The following is an 18340-nucleotide window of genomic DNA, read 5'->3' as shown; positions in this document are numbered from 1 at the left end:
AATTGCAGGAGCTGGACAGCTGTAAACTACATTTCCCAGATTACAATGCAATTAAGAGTTTTAGGTGTCATCTAGGTTCTTTCCAATCAGATGCACTAGAATGAGCCTTTAATTTGAAGCTGCATCACACAGGAAGGGAAGATGTGCTTGTATGGAACGTGGCAGAGGTAGACAGGCCCATTCAGCAGGTCCTGACCCCAGCACAGGCAACAGCGACTTGATGGGCCAGTTCTGTAGTTCGGCTTTGGGATGAATCACTTCTGGGAGGGTTGGGTGGTCATTCTGTGAACTAACTATATACCTTAATAAACCCTTTGGGTTTCAACTTCCTTTAGTGGACTTTGTTACATGTAGTCAACTGACCAATTCAAGCTGTAATAACGTTTCCTTTAATGTAATCATGTTTCTGGTATCTATAATTTTGTATCAGTATTTTCTTTCTCAATTGCTTTTCTCAGCTGAGATAATGTCCCTTAAATATAGTTAAATGTTATTTAAAAAATCAAAATACTATGGCATTGTTTTAGGATACATCTGTAATTTTATTACAAAACCATTCTTTTGGCATTAGTTGGTTACAGTGATAGCGAGATACTGTGAGTGTGACATAACAGCTCTAATGTAACAGTTTCATTCCTTGCTTCCTGAAGGGAAATTTAAGTTACTTCATATCCGTGACATACCAGCAGTCATCAGTGCTGCAAATCCTGATGCGCAAACCATTTACAGAGGAGCTGATGCTAAGGGATTAGACTAAATGTTGATAAGACTACAAAAGTTCCTTTATGCGACTTTGTTTCTTCTCCCTCCCCCCAAATTACTTTGCTTTAAAAGAATCAGATGACTTAGAGCTAGTACAATAGCAGCAGCACCCAGGGAACATTACACTTAGTTCTTGTTAAAAAGCAATACCTGTGCAAGTTTTACACCACAGGCGAAAGTAATGTCGCTCTAGTTTTAAACTCCTGCGTTAGAGTCTCTTAAAAAAATAAAAGCATTCTATGAAGTTCTTCTAGAGGGTGTTATTGTTGTCCATTTGTGGGTGGGTCACTTTCTGTGCTGTGTTTGCTTTGAAGAGATCTTCCAATATATCTCCAATATTCCTTTCTTATAGTGTCCTTTTCTTTAGCTAGGATTTCACATAACTAAAAATGAAAAACAAAAAACTCGTTAAAGAAAATGCGTAATTCAACTTTAGGGCAAATGCTTCTGGGCTAACACAGGTCAACTCAGATGGTGCTCAGATGAGACACACCCGAGAATCATATACCAGGTTCAGTAGTGACATGGGCGGTACCCACAGCAGCAGAAATAGCCCTGCACTGAATTCTGAGTAACCGTGATGAAAGGGGCATGCATGTTAGCACTGGGCAGACCCCATTCTGAGAACCCAAAATAAAAGCACTGAGTCCTACTGGCTTACCTCTAATGCTTTATTAAGAATGTCCTCCTTGTTATCACATTGGTTTTCTAGCATATCTTCATAGATATCCACAAGAAAGGCAATTAGGTAGGGGGAACTGTGACTTGGTTGCAAATCAAGTAATTGATTTAATAGATTGGGATATTTGGAAAGACCACGATCCTGCAAAATCCTAAAAAAAGGTTATTCTAAATTTTGAGAACAAAAATAGTAGAGAGATCAAGAACTAGCCCCTGAGAAATAAACAAGGAGACTTATTTTGAATGAATGAGGCTGAAGCTAAATGAAAATTTTAAATTATATGTGAGCTTTCTCATAATTCAGAATTGAGTAAAATCAATTTAAAAGAATAATGACGTTTAGGCCCTGGCTGGTGTGGCTCAATGGATTGGGCGCTGGCCTGCAAAACAAAGGGTCACTGGTTCGATTCCCAGTCAGGGCACATGCCTGGGGTTTGTGGACCAGGTCCTCAACAGAGGGTGTGTGAGAGGCACCCACACATTGATATTGCTCTCCCTCTTTCTCTCTCCTTTCCCCTCTGTCTAAAAATAAATAAATAAAATCTTTAAAAAAAAAGATAACGAAGTTTAAAAGTGATCATTTATAACTGAAACTGCAACACACAAGATTAAAGCAAAAAATAGATAATCTTAAAATTGAAAAGCGAAGGAAAACACATGAGAGATGTTTCTGTTTCTTCATGACATGGTTCCATTTCTGTTCTGCTGTCCAGATACTGGCGGAGCCTACCCTGGCCACATCCCCGCAGCGAGACTGGGCTTGGTACTGGGCTCCATACTGGGGCTCTGTACCCCTGGGGCTCTTTAAGACCTCTCAGTTAGGCAAGAAAAATGGTCATGTCAGTGGCCAGGCGGGTGAAACCACGTCAGTTTAACAAGTGAGACTTGTAACAGGAGAGCTCTGGAAGTAAAAACAGAAAGGCTGGCTACGCCTCGGTGCAACCTGATTATAAACAGTGGGCCTTGCCTTACTGTGTTCCTGAGCCAAACATAAACCGAGTGTGTGTATCCCACTCTTTGACAAAGACCGCAGGATTCATGAACACAGCTGTAACTGTGTTAGCCATAACACAGTTACTCACGGACTACCCTGTGCTGGTATGTGCTTGGGAGGTAGAGGGCACTGTTCTTGGGTGTCACCATAACATACTTCTGCTCTCAGAGGAATACAGAAAATTATTTAGTACCCTTTTGGAATCTCATTATGGAACATATTCCATGATGCATCATATTGACAGGTGTATTTTATATAAAAGAAGCAAAAACAACCTCTTACCCTTTCAAATAGTTCCATGCACTTTCATTGTGTGGTACTAGTTTGATCATTTCCAGAGTGTACCTGTAAGAAAAAAAACACAAATAAATACGTATATAATTTTAAGAGCAGTGCAACAATTAGAAACAGTTTTACAAGAGGTGGCATAGCTCAGGCATGTGCTTTCATTTCTCTCTCTCAGTGGACTTTGGTATCATTCTGGGACTTATCTAAATCTCTCCAGTCTCCAGCTATCAATTCTTATTTACACAGTTCTTCCCTATTATAGGTTTGTATCCAGTTCTGCGGAAGGACACTTAATATGAAGGCTCAATTTACAACAGAAAAGGAAATTAATGAGGGAGATTTCCTTTAATTTAGGCTTTCCCTCTGAAGGAAGTGTCAGCTAAAACAAGATTTTCCTTTTACTGCTAAAGCAATCTTGGGGGAAAAGTCCAAGATATACTTATGCTGTCAAAGTCGTTGATAAAGGAGAACTACATAACCTTAGGTACTATAATAAAAAATAGACAGCATGGAAATTATATAGACAATGAATAAAAGTAAGAAACCAACACAAATGTATATTTCTTTTTTTTAAAAAAAATCCTCACTTGAGGATATGGTTATTGATTTTAGAGAAAGGAAAGGCGGGTGGGGGAGAAAGAGAAACATCAATCGGTTGCCTTCCATTCGTGTCCCGACTGGGACCAAACCACAACCTGGGTATGTGCCTTGACTGGAGAGCGACCCTGCTGCCTTTCGGTGTACGGGATGACACTCAGCCAACTGAACCGCCCAGTCAGGGCGCAAATGTCCATTTCTTACATTCCAAAACAAGGTTACTAGTAAACTATGATGTGATTCCCAGTCAAAATGGATATTCTCGACTTTTCTCTTCCCCTGAGCCAGATTATTATTAAATATAATTCAGACCCAGTTACAAAAAAACCCAGTAAAATTACAAAACATGGCTTCACTATCTACTTGCTCAAATAAGTAAGACACCGACTACAGTTTGGTAATCTTGGTTTTGTCGCAGTGCTGATACAAGAGCATTTCTTCTTTGGAGAGAACAGTAATAAACTGATTCAGCGTTATTACTTTTACATGACCTAGTGTTTTCAGTTTTTGTAAAACCATGTTCCTGCAGGTATTAACTAGTCCTTACAGAAGATTCTTAGTTTTACTCTGGCAAACCTAAAAAAATTCATTTATACATGTGCACTCAAGCATTATCCATTTTAATGGCTGAAACACGGACTTGGATGTCAGACGGCCTGGCATCAACCCTAGTCTCATCAGTTGTTATTATCCACGTGCCCTACGCACATTGCAAACCACGGAGTCTCAAGTTCTTCATCAGGTATCTCAGAGTGTTATGAGAATTAAATAAGATTTCCTGGCATATAGTAAATGCTTGATAAATGGCAACTATTATTAATAATGCTACTAGACTATGTACTCAAATGGATACATGACCATGATGTATTTAATGAAAAAAGCAATGTATATAAAATATTGCCCAGGCTGCTGGGCATGTTTGCAAATGTATTCGTAAGGCTTGAAAGAGATTCACACTACTTGTAGCTCACTCTAAAGAATGGAATGTGGGAAGAGGGAGAATAAGAGATTTTGATGTTTTATTTTAAACAAGTCAGTACAATTCCTCCCATAATTAGACTGCACTACTTTTAGAAGAAAAGGAAAAAAACTACAGAAAATAATCAGCTATATCTATCTGTATTCTTAAGAGTTAAAAATTTTATTAACAAACTAAATTCTAGATAACTGCTGCTCTTAGCATCTTAATTATTTCCTGTACCTACCTATCTGAAGGGTATAATAGACCTTACATATAAAAAAACCTCTTAGATTCTTGGCTGATTTTTTTAAGTTTTGTTCAATTTTTAATTAATTAATTAATTGCTTTATTTTTAGAGAGGGAAAGGGATAGAAAAAGAGAGGAAGAGAAATATCAATGTGTGGTTGCCTCTTACATGCTCCCTACTGGAGACCTGGCCTGCAACCCAGCATGTGCCCTGACCAGGAATCAAACCAGTGAGCCTCTGGTTTGCAGGCTGGCACTCAATTCACTGAGCCACACCAGCCAAAGCGATTATTTTTATTTCTATTTGGTAATAGAAAGCCAGTGATCTGCCTTTAAAGGCTATGAGAGAAGTCTGCATTTTCCCAACTCTTCATATTCAATTTTTAACTATCTTATTAGGCCTAACCTAATGTAGTAGGCTACAGTAAAAAAGAAATATATAATATTTTGAAATCCCTGATTATTAGTTGGGTTAATTCAAGGCAAAATAACCTGGAGCATTCTACCTTTGACAAGGAAACCGCTGAACCTTTTGAAGCACGACACCTTGCTCTCCTGCAGAGCACTTTCCCCCTATCCTCACAACAGAACAGCAAGTACAAAAGACAACACACAGCTGTCAAGTAACTTTTCTAATTAAATTCCGACTAGGGTCTCAGGAGGCTATAAAAAACAAACACGTTCAAATCTAAAACAGCCCACTGAGACGAAACAGACAAAAGTCAGAAAGGAGGTGGCTATCGGTGTTTATGTGTGTATAATACGTAAATTCATGCCAATTCAGAAATTCTCTAGCTCTCACAGCTGCGATAGGCTTGCGAGAGTGGTAGTTTTCAACTGAGGCTGATTATGCTCCCGAGGGCACATCTGGCACTGTCTGGGCCCTTCTGTTTGTCACAGCCTTGGGGGAGGGTTACTACTGATGGATAGATGTTCCTCCACTTACAGCGTTACATCCTGATAAACCCGTCATAGACCGAAAATACTTAAGTCAAAAATGCATTTAATACACCCAACCTACAGAAGCTCATAGCATAGCCTGGTCGGTTTCTAGTGAACGTGTATTAAAAAATCTTAAGTCGAACCACTGTTAAGTCAAGGATGGTCTGCACAGGGCACATAGGCCACGGATGCCGCTGAACACGCTACGGTGCACAGGACAGCCCCACAGCAAAGGTCATCTGGCCTCAAACCCTGCACTGGAGTACATGGCACCTGGGGGCTGCTACCCAAAAGAATTTTATAAGATAGTTTTAAAATAAAGCTTCCTAGACACTAGGAAATCCGATTTCTTCTCAAGCTGTAGTAGCAACAACATTTCAAGAAAGTTTAGACATTCAAAGTAGAGGTACACTATAAAACGTATTTGTAAATTTACTATTTTCCATTTCATCTAAGTATTCTGTCCCATTAGTTCCACGAGCGTAGAACTGGGGGCAGTCTTGATCTTTGCTGCATCCCCAATACCTCACATATGGGAGGCAAACAAGTATCCTTTTAATGAGTGAGCAAGTGAAGGAGATCACTAACTGGACTTCTCTTTCCAATACAGCACGATCATTGTAGCCAGTGGTGTTAGAAATTACAAAGTGTCTTTGGTTCCAGACAGAATTATTTCTCACGTCCTCTTTAAGAAGTTGGTCTACATACTGCAGCTCATTATCCCAAAGTTTAAATTCCTAAAAGAAAATAAAAGATAAAATATCCAATTAGAAACATACTGTTATTTATAAACAAAACTAAATCAAACTTCAACAAATCCAGGTAGGGTAAGCAGAAGGTGTCGGACTCGGCATAGAGCTGGAGGAGGACAGGGGCAAGCCAGGCCAATGCAGTTGGGGAAGAAAAGTGTCCAAAGACAAGGGAACGGTCAGGAGGAAGAGAACAAATTAGGAAGAGTGAGCAGCCAAAGTGGCCTGGAATTCAGCACCATCTTCCCAAGAGCAATTCAGATAACAAGGAGGCATGTTTATACTATTTGAGCCAAGAATTTTTGTAAACAACTGAATCAAAAACAAAGCATATTTAACTAAACATTTGTGTATTGTTATGATGGAAATTTAGAGGGAAAAAACAAACTTGTAATAAGAAAATTGTTAACTTTAGCATATTAATTTGATGCAATTTAATATTAATATATAGTATTAAAGGGGTTATGAATGAAGATAATGCATATATATGACAAAATTACATTAAAATACATAATTAGATTTAGACAAATTTTTTACATTATAAAGCTGTTTTAATTTTTTAAATTATGGCTCAATAAAGACAATTTGAAAAAAGAGTAGAATAATCAAGACCTACAAATGCTGAAAAAGTCAGGGACATTAACTATGGAAAAGCTAGTGGAGTTATATTTATTTGATAATAGCAAAAGAGAAGAATTTCATAAAAAATAAAAATACTGAATACCTTTAGAAAGGTATTTCTTTGAATAACTTTATTCAAATTTAGAAAAGTTTAAAATTTTAAGTAAAAAAAAATTGATTAAATACTCTTGGTATGATGAATACTGCAGAAAGCAGCAATTACTGGAAGAAAATTCAGAATAAACAACAGTAGAATTGTTTGGTAGAATAAATGAAATGCCCAGAGTGGGAGTCATAACTATTCTCTTCTATTCAAGATTTAGCATAACATTTTAAGAAGTGGACAGAAATAAAATATATAATACTTACTATAAAATCATATTCTAAAATTTATGTATGCAAAAATCTTAGTGTGTACTATGTCCTTGTTAATTAAAATCACACAGCTTTATTAAAAAATTGTAAGTCCTTTTAAAATTCAATTTGTTGGCAAATTCGATCTGAAAATAGTAAGTAGTATTCTTCTTTAATATAAAGTTACGCACCAATAGATCTCAAAAGATTATAAAGGTTAACCAACATGAAGGATGTCAGATAATTTATCTTAATTATCATTATTATTTTTAAAGATTTTATTTATTTCCCCCCTTCCAGAGGGGAAGGGAGGGAGAAAGAGAGAAACATCAATGTGTGGTTGCCTCTCGTGTGCCCCCTACCCTACTGGGGACCTGGCCCACAATCCAGGCATGTGCCCTGACTGGTAATCAAACCAGCGACCCCTTGGTTTACAGGCTGGTGCTCAATACAATGAGCCACACCAGCCAGGACTTAATTACTATTAATAATTATATACATATTGTGTGTAATGATCTATACGTGTGTTTCAGTTCAGAAGTATACTTACAATTTAATACTAATTTTAATAATTTAATTCAGTTAAAAAATAATAATCTGGAAACATTGGAATACGAAAGGCAATACCTGAATAACCCACTGTCGATGTTGCCAGGCATGATAATTTTTTGCATCCTGATTAAGAATATCAGCAATAAACTCAAGCTCCTGGGATGGATCTTTTAGCCATTCCACTAATACTCGCCTATGATGCCTAAAGCCGGATGAAGGGAGAAAAGGTTTGTGTTAATTTACCCAAGAACTAAAGTATCAGCTCTATGTGCTGTGACAGGTGATGGAAAGGGACACTTGGGCAACAGAAACTCATCTCTGAGTCTCAAGACTACTGGAAAAAAAGGTAACACAAAAGAAACACTAACAGAAAAAATTTCAGAACACTAGGTTGAAAAACATAAAATAGTGATTTGTGATTTTTGTGTAAAATGAAATCAAATAGTTTATGGCTTAAAGAAGGTTTATTTCAAGCTAAATCTGGAAGTATAGTAATCTTTTGACAACCACAAAACTCTGTCAAAGATTTTGGGAACATTCCCAGATGGTATAATGACTACAGGAAATGTAATACCACTTTATCAAGTTTGGAAGCTCCCCTGATTATAAATAGGCTGTCAGTTTTCCCCAAGTCAGTCCAAAGTGTCATCATGCAAGCAAGTAAATGCTCATTCCACCAGTTTGTGCGCTAAATTGAATTTGTTTCTATTCTGGCAAGTAGCTATGATAAATTCAAACTTTGTCAAGAGGAGTTTTCCACGTTGGAAAAGCAAAACAAAAAACATACCCCTGGCTCGCTACTTGCTATGTCTTCTTTTTGCAACAGCCAACCCTCATCTCCCATTTGTGATTCAACCTGCCATGTGGCTTCTGTCCTCTTCCAACCACTTCCTTGCTGCCCACCCAGGCACCAACTGACCTCTGGCGGGAGGACTGCTCCTGCCAAGGTCACTCACTAGCATCCACCTAATTAACAAATCTGCTAGTCAACTTCTGGTCCTCACTTTCTTGACCTCTCAGCAGTAGCTGATACTGTCATCCACTCCTTTCTTCTTAAAACTCTCTTCTCTCGAGTTTCTGTGGTGACACTAACTTTTGGTTTCCTTCCTCAGTCATCCTGGAACACTTCTTAAGTGATAGTATTCACCAGTGTTCTATCCTCAACCGTCTCCTCTAATTCTCCCTAAGCATCCTCATCCACAGCTGTAACTTCAACTCCACATGAGCATTTTTGAACCATGTACTGGACCACTCTTCACAGGTTTTCCATAAGCCCAGCAAACTCCATTTGCCCAATGCTGAATCCATCCTTCTTCCCCACGAATGTGCTGCTTTGTCTCCCAAGTCCCCAACGTGGCTGGCACCACCATTCACCAGTGGTCAAGCCAAATATATAGACATCATTGTTCTCCATCACTCCTCCAATAAATTAAATTTCAAAACCTGTTGCTTCTGTCCCCAAAACCTCTCTCAAATTTATCCTTGTCTTTCCTATACCCACCCACACTCTCTCCTAGCCCGTACCAGTTCGAGGGCCGACCGGGACTGCGCACCTATTCCATCTGTGCTCCACCCTGCTGTTGGTAAAACTTCTAAGACACAAATCTAATCATGTTACTTCCTTAATTGAAATTTGTCAATAACTCTCTACTGAAGATCAAGTCCATGCTCCTTATCAATGTTCACAAGGCTCTTTGTGATTTTATCCCATGACTCCCGAATTTACTCTAGTCACATGGAATCACACAATTCCCCGATACACTGTGCTCTCTTTCATGCATCTCCATGGAATATTTTCATTGCCTCAGAGGTCCTTCCTCTCAGAAATCATCCTTAAATCTCAGGCATAAAGATAGGCATGTGTGTCAGTCATTACAAAAGAACCTGTGCACCCCAATGTTCACAGCAGCACAATTGACAATAGCCAAGTGCTGGAAGCAACCTAAGTGCCCATCAGCAAACGAGTGGATCAAGAAACTATGGTACATTTACACAATGGAATTCTATGCAGCAGAGAGAAAGAAGGAGCTCCTACCCTTTGCAACAGCATGGATGGAACCGGAGAGCATTATGCTAAGTGAAATAAGCCAGATGGTGAGGGACAAATACCATATGATCTCACCTTTAACTGGAACATAATCAACAAAAGAAAAAAGCAAACAAAATATAACCAGAGACATTGAAGTTAAGAACAATCTAACAAGAGCCAGAGGGGAGTGGGGAGGGGTCAGTGGGGAGAGGGGTTTTCAGGAACTACTATAAAGGACACATGGACAAAACCAAGGGAGAGGGTAGAGGCAGGGGAGGGAGGTGGGTTTGGCTGGGGTGGGGAGAAAATGCAGACAACTGTAATTGAACAACAATTCAAAAAAAGAAAGAAAAAAAGAAGCCTGCATTATGAACAGGCAGTGGCACAGAAACTGGAGACCGTGCTTGATGATACACCATGTTGCTGCTTCTACTGCACTAGCTTCATCACCACCACCTCACCATCTTCCTCCTCCCCCACCACCCTGACCTTGACGACCTCCTCCTCCCCCACCACAAGAACAGCAGCCACAGCAGCTTCCGTTCATGGAGTGCTCACTATAACCCAGGCACTGCTGAAACTCTTTATTGCTCTGTCCGCTTGCTCCATACTTTCTTTTTCCCTATTGTGTTCTGTCCCCCCCGCCCCATAATAATCCATACTCTGGTTTATGTTAACCTAAGGGCTTAATTTCTAGAACAAATATACTCTGTGAAAAACTACCATTACGCTTTTCATATTGCACTGTAAAATAACTGGTTTGATTATTCGCTTTTCCTTTTAGATTTTATCTTTTCCATCTTTGTGTCTCCAGCATCAGTATAAATATTTTGAATAAACAAATGAATACAAGATCAAATACCAGAAAGTCATTTTTTAGCACATTGAAAACATTTGAGTATTTTACTCAATTTTTTTTCTGACTCTAGCAATATTACATGCTCATGTTGATATTCTAAGTAATAGTAGCAAACACCTGAGTGTCAACTATGGGTCAGGCACCACTTTAAGCACTAAACAAAATTGTCTCATTTAATCCTCCTAACAACCCTAGGAGACAGGTAACGTTAGCTCCAACGCAAAGTACTAAAATTGTAAAGAAACAAATCATTCCCTATAATCTCATCAACCATGGCAGAAACTATTAGCATAGTGACATGTTTCCTTCGTATTTTCATCTTACCAAACTTGATAGTTTTTGGGCTGCTCTTCAATTATTGCAGTGATGTAGTTCATTTCCTCATGCAGATCCTTTTGAAGTGACCTTAAGAGAACTCTCCGGAAATGCCTACAACAAATACGAAGCATTCAAAGTCTCATTACTCCACATAAATTGTCTAGCCATAGTATCAAATAATGCCGCAAGACAACAACATAATTACACATTTTTTTTGTAGTTGTCCAAACTCGTACAACTATCTGGTGATTAGAATAATCCAGCATTTAAAAATAATGTTTTTTTACCCTGACTGGTGTGGCTCAGTGGATTGAGTGCCAGCCTACAAACCAAAAGGTCACTGGTTCAATTCCCAGTCAAGGCACACGCCTGGGTTGTGGGCCAGGTCCCTAGTAGGGGGTGTGCAACAGGCAACAGATCAATGTATCTCTCGAACATCAGTATTTCTCTCCCTCTCTTTCTCCCACCCTTCCCCTCTCTCTAAAAATAAATAAATAAATCTTAAAAAAAAAAAAAGGATAAAAATAAAATTTTTTCTTCCAATGTCCCTAACCCCTCTCCTTCGGCAACCATAGTTTGTTCTCTATAACTATGGGTCTGTATCTGTTCTGTTTCATTTATTCATTTATTTCACTCTTTTAGATTCCACACACACATAAAATCATATGGTATTTGTCTTTGTCTGACTTATTTCACTTAGCATAATACCCTCTATGTCCACCCATATTGTCACAAATAGCAAGAGTTCGTTCTTTTTTAATTGCTGCATAATATTCCATTGTGGATAAAGGGTGGGGCAGAAGTAGATTTACAGCTGTAATACAAATAAATAATACAATAATTAATAAATAATAATGCAAGAACAAACTGTTTTGCACCCTCAAAACTGTAAACCTACTTCTGCCCCGGCCTGTGCACGCACCACATCTTTATCTGTTATGCGTATCTCGGCTATTACTAGTAATGCTGCACTGGTCGCGGAATGCAAATGACTTCTCAAATTGGTGTTTTTGTTTTCTTCAGATAAATACCCAGAAGTGGAATTGCTAGATCACAGGGCAGCTCTATTGTTAATTTTTTGAAGAACTTCTATACCGTTTTCCGTAAGAATCAAGCATTTTGAAGTAGAAATAGCAGAAGACAACAAGTGTGAAATGTAAGACAAGACAACCAACTAATGATTATTTTCAGGTAAGTAATATACTCTGGGGTTACCTGTGGTGTGTGACCCAAGAATCGAAAACATCTCTTTCCCTGCACAATACAGCTTGTTCATTTAGATAACTATTTATACAATAAATTAATTCCATTACAAACATTATTATATATTTTACTTTTAAAGCCACTACGAAAATGCTACTTATAAATAAAAGAAGTGTAGTGGAGAGTGAACTCTGTTACTCCCACAGAAGGAATAAATAATGTCTAAAATGATAAAAAATAACAATTAAGCATATTATTTAGAATACACAGTTTAATTCAAGAGAAAACAGCCAAGAGTTACTGCCTTTAGGGAGTGGGACTCTGGCAGTGAGAAAGAATGAGGCAGAGGTCGCTCTTTCTCATTCAGTCTCTGACTTCGAAACTGATGTGAATTATTTTGATAAAAATTAGTTAAGAAAAAGAAAAGCCATTCAAACTAAAACACAAGACATTTAAACAGGAAATGTTAATGATGTGTACTACTCACCACACTGTGTAGTTGGCTGCATTTAACTCAATGGCATCTCCCGTTAGTTTAAAAGCTCGTTCACTTCTTTCATCACGCTGCAGAACGGCCCGGAAATAATCATAAACATCTCTAACTGTAAACAGCACAAAACTGCATTAGGACTATCTTTCTTCTTTTTTCTTTAAGATTTTATTTATTTTTAGAGAGAGCGGAAGGAAGAAGGAAAGGGAGAGAAGAGAAACATCAATGTGTGGTTGCCTCTCGAATGCCCCCTACTGGGGATCCGCCCTGCAACCCAGGCACGTGCTGAGCAGCCAGGGCCATCTTCCTTCTTTAAAACTACCATCACAATATGTTGTTACATCTTACAAGGAAAGCTACTTTATTGCGTTATGTAGAACAGCTATCTTCAACCAGTATCCTGAGGCACACTGGTCTGCCACAAGAATTTTTAAAACATGCAATAACTGACTATGTAGTCAGGGGCACTGAGTTTTCCCTTAGATTGTCAATAAATAAATAAATACGTAAATAACAACAACCAACACAACAATAGCTGTCAGATGTCAATGAATCAAAATTATATCTATTTTTTCAGATCAGCAAAAAATACACTTTTTAGTGTGTGACAGAATTTCAGTCATTAGTTTGTGTGTGACATGAGATGAAAAAGGTTGAAAATCGCTGATTTTGAACAATAAGCAAAAGCAAATCAATGACTGTGTGACTGCCATCCTGATAATGTGCGTCACAGCCACAAGTTTCTAAAACTTATGTCTTTTTCAACTGAACACTGTTTCTGAGATGTGCCCATGTTTTAACAGATCTAGATCCTCTTAATACTTATGTAGTATTAAATTACATGACAAGGATACATTTTATTTGCCCATTCTTCAAAACATGGATATAGGGGAGGGAATAGAGGTGCACAGAGGTTAAATACTGAATAACTTGACCAGGGTTTCAGAGCCAATAAAATGAACTTAGAATTTGAACCAGCTGGCCTCAACCTCCTAGTGCGTGTCTTCTGATGCTATGTGCCAGAGTGAAGCAAGAATGCATCCCAGAAGCAGCACTTCAAGGCAGCTTTAGTACGTATGCTACCCTGCTTTCCAAAACGGCTAAACTATGAGAACTACCATCGGAAATGTATGTATCTATTCACATGTCCTAATACCTGATATCCCAGTTTTAATCTTTGCCATTTAATTTATGGGTAGAAAATGACATTCCCATTTTAATGTGCATCTCTCATTCCTAATGATAATGGATTTCCCCCCAATTCATGGCCAATGAAATTTTCTCTTCTGTGAATCATCAGTTCATACCCTTTCTCCATTTTTTAATTAGTTTCCTTAACATTTTGTAGGAATTCCTTATAAAGTTCTAAATTATCAATCCTCTATTTTATATGGTGTTTCTTCTCCCACACTGCTGCTAGCTTTTTAACTTGTCATGGTATTATTATTTTTAACCCCAAGACAAACGTATGACTGTATTAGTTTTCTCTGATATCTTTGTTATAGGTACCTTATGAATCTGAAAAAATTGTGGTTTTCATTTCTCTGATCACCAGTGAGGTTAACATCTCTTTGCAGATATTTGCATTTCTTCTAGTGAGTTATATTTTCAAATGTAACATCTCTCATGGTGTGAAAGTTTTGCATTTTTATAGTTATATCTTCTGATCTTTTCCTTAATCAATTCTGAGTTTTATATCTTGCTTACTTTCTTATTCGCCCCAAGAATGAAAGATTATTCTCTAATACTTGCTTCTAGTATGTTTACAATTTTGTTCTGGAACATTAATTCATCTGTAATTTATTTTCATGTAAGATAAGAGATTGGGGTATAATTTTGCTTATAACCAAATGCATAGCAAATGTTACATCTTTTTCATACAGGTATGAGATGTTCTTTTTTTCTCAAATATTAAGTTCCCACTTATATTGATGATGAATTTCTAGATTCCTTAGTAATCTATTTCTGTTCCCATTCCACAGGTTAATTATTTGTAGTAGTATATTTTCATATTCGGTAAAGCAAACCCTCACACCATTATTCTTCCTTTTCAAACATTTCTTGGCATTATCTAATAATCAGGAAAAAAAATAATGCCTTTTGTAACACAGGAATGATCTTGGATAACAAAGCATTAACTGAAATATATATATGCACACACACACACACACAAACATTCCATTTCTATTCATTTCTCTTTTCAAGAACTAACAATTTACATTTACACAACCTCCAATTTACAAAGCATTTTCACATTCATTATGAAAAAATGATACTTTGTCAAAGAAAACAATCTATTCATTTTCATCAGTAAATGTGTTCCCTATCAGCAAATGTGTAGCAATGTGTACACTCATTGCTAAAATATATTTCAAAATGCCCATGTTTCAGCAACCAAAATTTATTCTAAATAAAACAGTAACTCATTTGTGTTGTAGAATTAATAGTTAATGAAAAACAGTAACACAGTAGCTATTATGTATTATAACATTCATTACTTAGATTGTGTCCACTCTGGAAAAAATAAAACTTTTAACCATGAAAATAAATGACAAAAAAACACAAAGTTAGCTTATCATAGTCATTTAGAGCTTCATTAGACAAAAATCTGTCATCTACCTAGCCATATAGTTGTGAATTTCACCTCTGCTACTAAGCTTGACTTACGGACCTTTTCCTAATAAAAGTAAACTTACATTTCTCACTATAAATGATCTGGACGACGGGATTGGGGCCATCATTCTGCGGCACTGGATCTATATCAGCCCATTCTGCTCTGTCTCTGAAATACATTTTTTCCCAATGATTATATTCAAACACATTAGAAAAAGAACCCCGGCGTTTTTAAAAATGGCAACAAATATACTGACATTAATACTAGTAACTTACAAACACCTTAATGTAACCATGGTTGGATTCTTCATGACCAAGTGTTGCCACTTTGCTTTACATATTAAACTTTAAAATAAAAATAATACAAATACTCTTCCAAATAAAATAATAAATTCATAGTTTTCAAATTTAAAATTTTTATGTAAGAAAAACATGTTTTTGCAGCATGTACACAACAGTTTTAAATTAGAAATCAATCTATTCATTGGTGTAATAAGACTCTTTGGAGTTAGTATTTTTAAAACTTTTGAGTAACAACTTACTAGGATTACTAGGAACTAACATTTTAAAAACATAGTGAACACTGCTAGTTTACTGTATGCTGAGAGGCCGTCCGAGCAGTCAGGAGACAGCAGGCTCTGGAACCTGACAACTGAGTTGAATATTGCCTCTCCCACTTAACAGCTGTGACCTTGAAAAAGTTACTTAATGTGTCTGGGCCTCACTTTCTTCTTTAATAAAATGCACATGATACTATTTACCAAGCAAACTTAGAAAGCTGTTTGGAGGATTGAGTGAGATAATGTTAAGCACTTAAAATGTGCATAATAATAAGTATATAGTATCTAACAAATACATATTATGCTGAAATATTTATATGCTGTTACAAATACAGCGTGTAGTATATAACAAATGCATACAGTAAGCATTCAGTGAATGATCTCATTACCGATGTTAAAATTACATTGTAATCCCAATAATGGGATGCCTACAGACATTTCTGTGTGAACTGCCCAGTGTGAACAAATTTGTTTTAACTTATTTTCTTTTCCTTTCACCCAATTTTTTGGTTTTCTATACCGATCAGCTTCTGACAGCAAAGATTCTGCAGTACCCAGACAATCCTGAAAGTGCATCCACTGTAACAGGGAAATCCACAGGGAAACAAAGACCTGGGGTGTGAGACCTGGAGCCTGGGGCGGGGCGCGAGGTTAGGCTGTCACTTAGTCACTGGGAAATCAGACATAGCCAAGCGAATCAGCTGAGTATTTCACAACCCAGAGAAGAGGTTTGAGGGTTATGGAGCCACCCCAACCAATTTAAGTCAGTAAAACATTAACAATAAAACAGTAAAATCTCCATAGTGATTTTCACTCATTCATAAAAACCAGGCAAATAAGCAATCCAATGCGTTTCCCTACTGCAGGAGAAAAAAAATAAGACAAAAGAAAAATAAGACGTAAGGGCCTCTCTTTTGTCTCTGCAAAAACTGGAGCTAGGGAACCAGCGCTATCCTAAGAAAACAAAGAGCTGACGAGGCAGGACTGGGTGTTGGCAAAGGGAGGGGGAAAAGGCAAGAGTTTCGGCGGTGCCCAACACTGCCTACTACACTTCACTTGTATTATGCACGAGTTGATGCAGAAATGTATACAAGAGTTTAAGGAACGAATATCTTTCCATCCTTACAGCCTTAACTAGGTGCCTGGCTGATGCTAGATGCTAAGATGTTGAATGAAAATGTCCTAGTCCTTAGAGATCTTACACTAGATCTCTCCATTTCAGCAGAACAAACCATGCAAGCCCTTACACCTTGTCTTTAAAGTGAGCAAATCTGTACCTTACTTAAATCATTATTCCTTGCCAGGTTATCAAAATGCACCCGTCCTTCGGTACACAGCCAGATTACCATCAGGCTATCTTTGTGGGAGTATGAAACAGAGCGGGAGATTTCTTAAATTCCTGAACCACGACACCTACACAGCCAAGAAAGAGAGGTCTCCAGTGTTCTGCGCTGCCCGGCGTCCCGCCTCTCTCGGCCCTCGGTGACAGCACCGGCTCCGGGCAGCGCGAGGGCCGCGGGGGCGCCCTGACCCCACCGAGTGCGGACCCCGCCGAGCGCGCCCCCCGCCAGCCGGACAGGGAGGCCGCGGAAACTTCGGCGGGACACGGCGAGGCAGAAGGCGCCGCCCGGGAACCGCCGCCCAGCGGGAGGCCGGGACTTCCAAGGCAGGGATTCCTAACTCGCGGCCCTGCCGAGGGAGTTACCTGTACAGAACATAGGTAGGTGAGTCCAGACTCAGGAACCCGTCATCCATAGGGGATGCCACCGCTTCTCCGGCCTCGGCTGCCATCACTTCTGGCTGCTGCTGGGGCGGCGGGGGCTGCGGCTGGGGCGGTGGCGGCTCCGGCTGACCCGGCTCGCCGCCTTGCGTAGCCTCGCCGACCCCCTCGGTGGCCGCCATCTCGCGTCCGTCCGCAGCCGGGTTGGCGGCGGAGGCCCCGCCCCTCACGGTCCCGCCCCTCCCTCCCCCCGCCCCCGCGCGCGAGCCCCACTTCCGCTCTTCTCGCTTGCCTACCATAGAGATGCGGTCCAGAGCGTCCGGCGCCGGCGTGCTGGCTGTGGCCGACCCAGGCGCGTCCTTGGCTGTGGGTCGCACTGCGCCACTCTCCCTAGCGGCTCCAGATTTTCCATCTGTTTCTGCATCTGTTGGTCTTTCCAAATGCCTGTAGTCGGCCATTGGAGACGTGCTTAGATCCCCTAGTAGGGGAGTCGGCTTTCCTCCCGTTTCGTTGAGAGTCTTGGGAGCCAGGGATAAGAGCTGCTGGCCTTGAGTTGTAACTCAAGGCCGAATCACACCTCCTACATCTCGAGGGAACTGGCTTTAACCTTAACCTTATAAGGTCCTTTACGTACCTCGTGGACGTTTTTTTTTTTTTCTTTTGGATGCTAAGAGTTTATATCGCAGAACTTAAGTAATTCAGGGTTTTTGTCTTTTGAAATTAAAAGTTATGATATAGAAGTAATATGTGTATGTAAACATATATTTAACTATTGACTACCTGTCCTGTGCTAAGGTTGCT

At 39.0% G+C, this 18340-nt stretch overlaps 1 protein-coding gene across 1 annotated transcript; it reads right to left on the bottom strand.

Annotated features, from left to right (window-relative positions):
• Nucleotides 1-518: 518 nt before the first annotated feature.
• Nucleotides 519-17769, bottom strand: FNTA (farnesyltransferase, CAAX box, subunit alpha). Its single transcript, XM_024578916.3, has 9 exons — nt 17525-17769; nt 15343-15428; nt 12644-12758; nt 10960-11064; nt 7823-7949; nt 6060-6208; nt 2720-2782; nt 1424-1595; nt 519-1145 (listed from the first exon to the last, which is right to left on the bottom strand). Exons 1-9 carry the CDS (start codon nt 17719-17721, stop codon nt 1023-1025), a joined length of 1137 nt encoding a protein of 378 aa, XP_024434684.2. The 5' UTR covers nt 17722-17769; the 3' UTR covers nt 519-1022.
• Nucleotides 17770-18340: the final 571 nt, after the last annotated feature.

The sequence above is a fragment of the Desmodus rotundus genome, chromosome 13 (genome assembly GCF_022682495.2).
Source record: "Desmodus rotundus isolate HL8 chromosome 13, HLdesRot8A.1, whole genome shotgun sequence".
In the NCBI taxonomy this organism is placed as follows: domain Eukaryota; kingdom Metazoa; phylum Chordata; class Mammalia; order Chiroptera; family Phyllostomidae; genus Desmodus; species Desmodus rotundus.
The sequence above is the reverse complement of the archived record's forward strand: the minus strand, read 5'-3'. Positions and strand labels throughout refer to the sequence as shown.